General features: G+C 39.1%; 1 protein-coding gene across 7 annotated transcripts; it reads right to left on the bottom strand.

Moving 5' to 3' along the window:
- Positions 1-358: 358 nt before the first annotated feature.
- On the bottom strand, positions 359-7,891 carry LOC149024298 (putative protein phosphatase 2C 1). Of its 7 annotated transcripts, XR_016171620.1 has the most exons (12): positions 7,687-7,891; positions 6,480-6,531; positions 6,231-6,310; positions 6,020-6,101; positions 4,013-4,083; positions 3,677-3,756; positions 3,509-3,606; positions 1,868-1,991; positions 1,691-1,773; positions 1,519-1,567; positions 1,067-1,249; positions 362-941 (listed from the first exon to the last, which is right to left on the bottom strand). XR_016171620.1 is itself a non-coding variant. In XM_089144600.1 (11 exons), exons 1-11 carry the CDS (start codon positions 7,833-7,835, stop codon positions 1,197-1,199), a joined length of 921 nt encoding a protein of 306 aa, XP_089000726.1. In that variant the 5' UTR covers positions 7,836-7,891; the 3' UTR covers positions 362-1,196. The 7 variants fall into 7 exon arrangements, 5 of the variants coding, with proteins under 5 accessions (XP_089000729.1, XP_089000730.1, XP_089000728.1 ...); XM_089144600.1 differs by having other exon boundaries at positions 362-1,249; XM_089144602.1 differs by lacking the exon at positions 6,480-6,531 and having other exon boundaries at positions 361-1,249; positions 6,221-6,310; positions 7,687-7,775.
- Between the last annotated feature and the right edge of the window lie 1,091 nt (positions 7,892-8,982).

Genomic DNA, 8,982 nt, shown 5'->3' with positions numbered 1-8,982 from the left:
GTCCCAGTTGGATTGAAACTTGATATTTAACCTATGTAAAGCCTTTTGAACTGGTGGCCTTGGATTTGTAAGAAAACAATCCTAAAAATAATTTCTAAGTCTACCCATAATAAAAATCAAAATGCAGTAGGATTGAAAATTGTAAGTTATACAATATGTAATATAGAATCTTTAAGGTATATAAATGAAAAGCAAGTGTATCAAGTACATCAAATAACTTAAGTGTCATCGAAATTCCATCCATATGATTATATAAGTATCACAATTTCGACTCTTGAGAATAGAATAATAAAATTATACAAATATTAGAAATTCTATGTAAGTCATTAACTCATATGTTCATAAGACAAGCAAAGAAAAATTGATCTTCCTTTGGTATTGTTGATGTACTAAGAGTAGTTGCAAGTGAAAATCCATCTGACATCAGCAAAAAAATTTGGTGAAAATTCAGAATTCCAATAAGATATGGTGAGAACGATCGAGATATCCCATTTCGCAGAATTCCACTCCCATCTCGTCTCGATTAACCAAAAAAACAAGAGATTTCGCAAGATCTCAGCCAGATCTCACGATATCTTCCATCATGCTTAGAATGCAAAATCATTCTTAAAACTAGCATCCCAATTCCCCTCATCTTACCATGGTGCTTGGCTCAATGCAATTGATGTTTTACTTCTGAATTCAAGAACAATCACAACCCCTAATTATGGCATACACATGTTAGTGGTCATGTAGGGTAAGTTATTCACCATTTACAGTTCCAAATTCTATTAGTTGGCTCCACCCCTGCTTGACTTCTTGTTTAGATGATGGGGTGGCACTTATGCCCTTCTGGAATGCATTCCGTGTCGAATTTATATTATTGGAACAATAGTTGCTTTTATCATTTGTGAATGCAAAACTAACATAAAATTCGTATCAACCACAGCTTAAATGTTTCCCTGAGCCAAAAGGTTAAACAAGCATGATTAGCTGGAGTCCGCACCTTGTAAAGCAACATTAACAACTCCAAATTCTGAATATATAAAAGGTACGGCATTTTCACTCAAATGCTCAAGTAACTCACATTCAATCTGTAGGCACACCATCATTCCAGTACAGCAAGATGCAGTCTACATGAAGTATTCCTTCTGAATCTCATTAAAAAATGGTAGTTTCAGCGGATCACTGTCCATTGTGACTTAAGAACAGACGTTTCATGACCTTACAACCTGCCCCACAATGACAGTTATGTCATCCAGTTTTCCACCTGCCAGATTAAGAGACCTTTATAAGTCTTCGTGATCAGAAATGACACAAGTAAAGGGGCCATTACCCAGTGCACATACTGCTATGTGGTCCTCCAGGGTCCTTTTGGAGTCAGTCCTAGCCTTTGGCAAGTTAGCACAAAGTGGCCACCCGTAAGAATTGGACCTAGGGCCATTACCCTAGTAGCAAACATGAATGATAACATAGCTATGGTCAATGGCCCCTAAAAAAAGACACGTTCAGCCCTAAAAATGATGTACTGAGTCATGCCTGTTAGCTTCATTCCAAGAATTCTCTTCCACCATGGTACATCATAGCCCTGTAAAGGAATGCTCATTAGTAAGTCCTAGTTTTATAGCAAATACATGGGTTCCAGTGACATGGCATTTGCCCCAAAAGAAAAATGTGGATGCCGGAAATTGATTGTTTTTGAGTGACATACTCTGCTTCTTGCCTCCAATGAGTAGGGTGACTCAAAGCTGGAATCCCTCGAATGGTTGCTTGCAAGATTAGCCAATGCCTTTGCTATGGTTGAAACTCTATTAGTATAACAGGGAAATGCATACGCCTGCAAGGGCTGTAACTAAGCTGAGCAACAGGGAGAATGAAGAAACATTACCAGCTTCTGTTACATCACTGAATCTCGAGATCGTTGAAATGATTTCATGATCAAAAACATTATCAAATAGCCCATCTGAGCCCATAACTATTGTGTCTCCCTCAAACAACTCCAAAGTCCCAACCTATTTATGAAAAAAGATCATTATTTTCACCAAGAAAAGGAGTATGGAATTTCTCCGCATTATGATAACAGCCAACTGAACAGGTCATGCTTGAAAATATGAAATGGGCAAATGCAGTACATGATTCAAAATAGATCCTTGATATAGTTGTCTCCTATGGAACATGATGCAAAGATGAGGTAATCCTTGAAGTAGCAATGCAGGAGGAAGAAGACCAAACCAATATCATAGCTTGCAGCTTCGATTTGGCCATGGAATTTCTCTAGCATTATTGATAACAGCCAACTGAACAGGTCATGCTTGAGAATATGAAATGGCCATATGCAGTACATGATTCAAAATAGATCCTTGATATAGTTGTCTCCTATGGAGCATGATGCAAAGATGAGGTAATCCTTGAAGTGGCAATGCAGGAGGAAGAAGACCAAACCAATAGCATAGCTTGCAGCTTCAATTTAGCTTCTTTGGGTCTGTTTTCACTGGATTGCAGTTCAGGTTGCTGTCCACCAATAGAACCAAGTTATGGGGTTTATCTACAACTAGCGTCCTATTACTTTGTTATTTATATCTTGTAAAACTGGAATCATAATTACTAATTTCAAGCATGTAAAGAGTCTTAGTCTGATTAGCAGGTCTCTCAAACAGCTTCCACAAGGCTATTAGATGTTGTTCCTTTGCTCATCTATTATTCTGGTTTCTTTTAGCATTTGTAACCTATCAACTAGGTACTAGAGATCCCTGAAGGCATTAGGAATAAAGAAGATACCACAATTAGTTGTTCCGTAGGCCAATACTGGTGGCAAAGCATTTTGGAAGGCAAAGATCCATGTAGCCAACCCATTTAGTTTGGATAAGGCTTCTTATTGTTGTTGTTATTGTTGATTTATCTCCAGTCATCTATGTAGTTGTCTCCGAGCCACCAAGGTGGAGACAAGGATAACAAAAGCTTGATACACGTTGGTCTTCCAGCAACAGAAGATAGGTACCGAGAAATTCAAGATCCCAACCAATTTTAATGTAGGTGTATGACAAAACATATATTACTGATGCACAAGTGTGCAATTACATAAATGAACCTCCGCCATCTGTATCAGACAAATTATCCAACCTTAATAGTGTCTGGATTCAAGTGACTTAGTTGACAGGAAATCATGTATGGTTTTCACCTTGAGTAAGTAATCCATGATATGATAGCTCAGTACAAGATGAAGTCTACAGAAAAATGGAGAGCCTTTTATTTAGTAAATTGTACACAGTACACAAATGAGGAAGAACAAAAACATTGTCTTCACCTATCAAAAAGATATTGTCATGGTTTTCGACTATGCATTCTAAGCTCTAACTGCATAAATGCACATAAAAGTAGGTGTATCCTGATCTGAAGCATGTAAGCTTGGCAACTTAAATATAATTAAACAAAAAAATGAAGGTAAGAGCATTATTAACAACTGGATCAGCAGAAACTAGCAAAGAGAAATTTGACTACTAATATTTAAAAATGCTAAATATTTTTGTACCATTGCATCTAGGTATGTTTGTCCAACCACCTCAGAGCTTAACTGGTAAGGACAGTCAAAGTAATGCTCTTGTTGTGATGTTGAGAATAATATTTTTCCTGGAACATAAGAAAAGCCATGCATTGGTTTCTAGTTTCAAAGTTGGAATGTAAAATTCCACGACATCACCTTTTCGAAGAACCCGTAGTCCACAATCCCCCACACTGGCAATTTTCAGAACTCCGTTCTTCTCCAGCATGGACACAATTCTACTCAACCCAATAGAAATAAACAACTAGATAAGAACATCAGCATATTTTCCAGTACATGATGGTTTATATTAGATTGAAGTGTGTCAAAATGAATAACTTGATATGTTTGAAAATTAGCAGGACCTGCTATACATCGAAAAATACGATGCAAATATGATAAGGTTTTTTTGATTGAAATGTGTCACATGAATAACTTCTTAGATGTGAAGATTAACAGAACTTGAAACATCTTGAAAAAGAAAATATAACATACACAGTAGCAGAACCCTTTGAGGAGGTGGCAGCATGTGCTTTCCCCAAGAGTATCTGAGGATCATCATTGACCTGACAAATATGGATACAACCCTGATGTTAGTCGCGGTCATCATAGTCTTTCTTTCCGCTCCCTGCTCCCCCTCCCTCCCCCCCCCCCCCACTCTCTCTAACACATGTCATTGATCTTTTCTTTTGTGATGAAAAAAAAAATTCATTACCAAAAGGAGGGGGAGGAACACAACAGGGCTAAGAGACTAGCCCAAGCACAGAAAAGAAAGCTGTGGAAGTTGAAGGTACCCAAGCCCAGAAAACCGAGCAAAAAAATCTTACAAAGGAATGCCAGTTGTGAGGGGGTTGTTGGTTGGTGGCAGTGCCAAACAATGTCAAACAATGCCAAAGACAATGCAACAAAAGCCTAGCAAGGATCCTTGATACCACAGCAAAAATCATGCTCACTGATGTGCGAACTCAAAGGTTAGAGTTTCATTTTATCGAACAAAGCATAGTCCAAGTAGGGATAACTTTTAGGGGGAATGTTGGAGTCTCCCTCCAGGAAAACACAAAAGAGGTTGGTTCGAGGAGACAGGATAAGACCAAGACGTGCAGTTGGTGTGTTTTTTTTTTGTTTTTTTTTGGCGGGGGGAGGTGTGAGGGATTAAAATGGGCTCAATGAACGTGAGATAAAATGGATCAGGGTAGATGGGAAATGGAGAAAAGCTACAGCTACTAAAAAAGGAGAGGAAGACTTGAGACAAGCCAAGGCTCAATGCATCGATCAAGTTGCAAGGGGAGACAGCAACAGTCAAAGGTGAAGGCAAGATGGCTTCAAGAGAAGAAAAAAAGGAAGAAAAAAAAGAGAATTTGTGGCAACAGAGATGGCTATCTCTCAAGCACCCCCAGCAAGAGGTCAAGGGCAGCAACAGCGATAGGAGCTGGAATGGCTTCAGGAGTTTCAGTTATGGCAGCATGAGTGGAAGCAATAGTATGCGGCAATGAAGCCTTGCAGATGCAGAAGCAACCACATCAAGAGGGATGTTGGCCAGGAGTTGACGGAGAAAGAACCAAGATCCTGAGAGATTAAGCTTGGCCTTTGGACGAAGGCTGATAAAGAGGCAGAGCAGAGCAGGTCCAGGGTGACTGGCGCAAGAGCAGAGCAAAGACAGTCTTCTCAGGAGCTAAGAAGCCTCTCATTTAATGGATAAGGAGAGAAGGAGCTGGGCAATGCATAGCTCCAAAGCAAGGATGAGCAATACAGGAGCGATGTGAAGGACTCCAAAACAAGGTAAGGTGCATGGGAGGTGGCAGAAGGTAGTTTGGTAGAAGCGAGGTTTCACCAGAACAGTCAAGAGAAGGGTGACCAAAAGCCTTCCAGTGTACTCAAATGGGGAGGTAACCAGTTGTACACAATAAGCTGACCAAAATTGTCTTCATCTAAAATTAAGATGTAGTGGGAGGATCTTTGGGAGAAATATCAACGCAGATTTGACCCTACAAGAGGTGGTCTTGCTTCCTTGTACAAGCATCTTGAGGGAAACTGAAAACCAAACCCATTCTGAGTGGATCCCACTGCCAGAGGAAGATCATCTTTTACCTGACCAACCATGGTGCACCAAAAAGAGCACGAGCTTCGATATCTTTGAAGAGAAACTTAAAAAGAACAGATCAGTAGGTATCTTGAGAACCTTGTGCTTTTGATCTTTTTTGATAGTGAGGCTTGGACTATGTCGGAAGAGGGTCTGGAGCCAAGAAATGGCCCACCAGAGTAACAATATCACTGGGATATAGTGAAGTGAGAGGTCCTGGGTGGAGGGAATGGCAAAGAAGAAGAGAGGACCGTGTAGTTTTCCTGGTAAGGGTGGGGGAGAGGAGAGGATTTTTTTTTGGTTTTTGGGGGGTGGGGGTGGGGGAAGGGGGGGAGGAAGGCGGTGTGAGGACACATCCTTGCAGCCCATGTTGATGTAGTAGCAGAGCTATATATTGGAGTGCAATAGTTTTGTTTCATTACCTCCTCATCTCCAACAAAATATGAAACATTAGACATCAGCTCTCTGGAAAATAATGCAGGGTCAACATTCTGTTCAGACCAACTGCAAATTAGAGCATAAAACAAATTGTTTAACAAATAAACATAAAAATAAAATACTGCATTTAAGAGTTTTCAAGAATTTTGCTTTGGAAAGGGGAAGGGGGGAGATTTGCTGGTTACATTGAATTACCCAGAAACACCATCAGCAATGGCAACAACTCCACCATTATAACTGCTCACAAAGAAAGCATCTTCCCCACCTCGTTCAATCTTAAGAAAGACCAAGATTAAAAAAATTAGATATAACTTGACACCAAATTCAGATTTGGTCCAGTAAGCATTGAAAGCCTTGTATCATCTGAGGCATCATTATCACAGGTCAGTATTCATTTACAACTGTGGAGGGTATTCTTCCTAAAGGTTAACAGAGCTGCACTACCTTGTTGGGATGCGGAATGAGATGAGTTCCAATGCAAAAAGAAACCTCTGACCTATGACCAAACCAAAATAGATCAACCCAGTTGTCCAATTACTTTATGGAAGCTGAAGACGTTTAAGAATGAAAAAGATAGCGGTCAAGATTGACAGATAAATCAGAAGACATCAGGTACTGCAAAATGTTAATATCCATCTAAGGGAAGTCGAAAATTGATATCTGAAACACAAGTACACCAGGAGGATGGTTGATAGCCACAATGAATACAATCCATCTGATCTAAAGAAGTTTCACCAATAAGAAACAGACTTGACAAAATATAATAACATCTAGCTATACTGATTCAAGTGATGGAATGAGGCAGACATGCTCAGAGAAAGCTAAATCAACCAACTAATCATATTGTTTCCTTGCCTTCTGGATATGCAGACTCTGTCATATATTCTTCTGAGTTTCCAGATAAGCTCTATAAGCTTTTCAGGAATCATGTTGGATCATAGTAAGAAACTAACAATTGTAATTCTTTCGTCATAGCTTCAGGTTTTGTTGGCAGGCACTGCCTACGTTTCTTCTTCCTTTCATCTCTTATTCTCTCTTTTTCTTGATATATTTCCATATACCCACAAAATAAAATAAATAAATAAATAAAATTATATATATATATATATATATATATATATATATATATATATATATATATATATATATATATATATATATATATATATATATAAAACAAGAGCCCAACCTATGCAAATAGTTTATGAAAATTAGTAAAAGACCACATTTCCAGGTAGAGAACTTCATGGGTTTAAGTCCTGTGCTCCTCTAGCAGTAATGAAGACCCAGTGAGCTACCATGTTCAGTTAACACAGTAGCATCTTGTAATTCTGATTTACGAGGCAAAATGTGCTTTTTTATTTTATTTTATTTGGATGATTTGATGGTGTGGAGTTTCGAACGAGATGAAATTTTATCATTTCTGCTGTCAGTCATGGATCTTTCGAAACTGAAACGGTACAGTTCCTTCACAAGAGTTTATAAATTCTAATAGCAAATATCAATTCCTCAAAAATCTTTACATTTAGTCCTTATCTTTGTTTTCTAAACACTTCCTCAATAACAAAAAGCAACTAAATATAGGAGAGAAGAGTCATGGGAAAGATCTCGATAAAACAGTTTACAAATGGGAAGTTGAAGATCAGCTTACCGAACGGAATTCAACTCTGAGGGACCGCACGAGAGCGAACTCTTCTTATTCGTTATCGAACCGAAGTTATATGAATCATGAGAAAATGAAAAAAATAGCCCACGAGGATGAGAAATCGCAGGCCTGAATATGAAAGACGACATTTCCATCTCCGAAAGAGTTCACTCCCTCACTCACTCTCCAACTGGTGCACAAGAGGATAAAACAGAGTCTCAGAAAATTTATGTTTGGTGATCTGGAATTGAGCCACGTCAGTTAGATGTTGATTCTCGAATTCCACGAGATCCGAATCGTCCAAGTGAATGTGCCTGCGGCTCAAATAAACTAGGGGTGCGTTTCGTAACTGGAAAGAGAACTGCCTTCGGCGTTCTATCGTTTTTCAAAAAGAAAAACAATCAAAATGAGTTTGATAAATCGGGTTTTTTCACTGTTCAATGTGTTCAAATTTTGTGCATGGGAAGGTTTTTTGCAAAGTACTTTTAACATATTTCAGCGTTCTTAATATAAAAAAACAACTATTGTTGGTGATACGAGGAAAATTGCACCGAACTTTTCAAACCGGGTTTATAATATATGTTCTGGTTGAACCGTGACGGGGACTTACTCAAACTCTAATTTAATGATCATAAGGGCACCGCAGATCAATTAATAGCCCGGTACGACTTCCCAAATATTATGGTAGGAAAAGCTAACTTGCAGGAGGTGACTATCATGAAGCGGAGAGGAAATCGTGCTAGGATAAATATCTACTTACGGCCCCGAATATCTAGGGAAAAACCCTAGAATCGGACGGTCATTAAAGGAGATCAAGAAGCCATCTCAACGGTCGAAGATTAGAAGTAAAATCTATATAAACCAAGGACGAACAATCCATCGGTATTTTGAATCGTTTCCTAATTACGTATTCGTTATTCCTATGCTCTGCGATTAGCTAGAGCTTTTTGTGATCTGTCCAGTTATTGACTTAAGCTTCGGAGGTCGCCTCCTGACCTCAGCGGTCGGGCTACGTCTAACGTCATTTTTGCAGGTCATCTTCACGGATCTATAGGCTTAACAATTTCCGGGATCATTTGGCGCCGTCTGTGGGAAACGCTTCGAAAAATCATGGTGACTAGATCAGCAGCAGTAGCAGCGGCTTTACGAGAAATTAACACTCGCTCTCAGATGGAGGTTCCGGTCATTAGATCAGAAGGAAGTAGACTTCCGGAAGTTCAGGAGGATGGAAGGGAAGAAAATCAAGATCCTCCCCCATCCTCTCCAGGAACAAATGGAGCAGTTACAAACTCAACTTTTGGA

This window comes from Hakea prostrata, chromosome 2 (assembly GCF_041222555.1).
Source record: "Hakea prostrata isolate BN-2017 chromosome 2, UWA_Hpros_2, whole genome shotgun sequence".
NCBI classification, from domain to species: domain Eukaryota; kingdom Viridiplantae; phylum Streptophyta; class Magnoliopsida; order Proteales; family Proteaceae; genus Hakea; species Hakea prostrata.
Note: the sequence above shows the minus strand (reverse complement) of the source record. Positions and strands in the feature narration are given on the sequence as shown.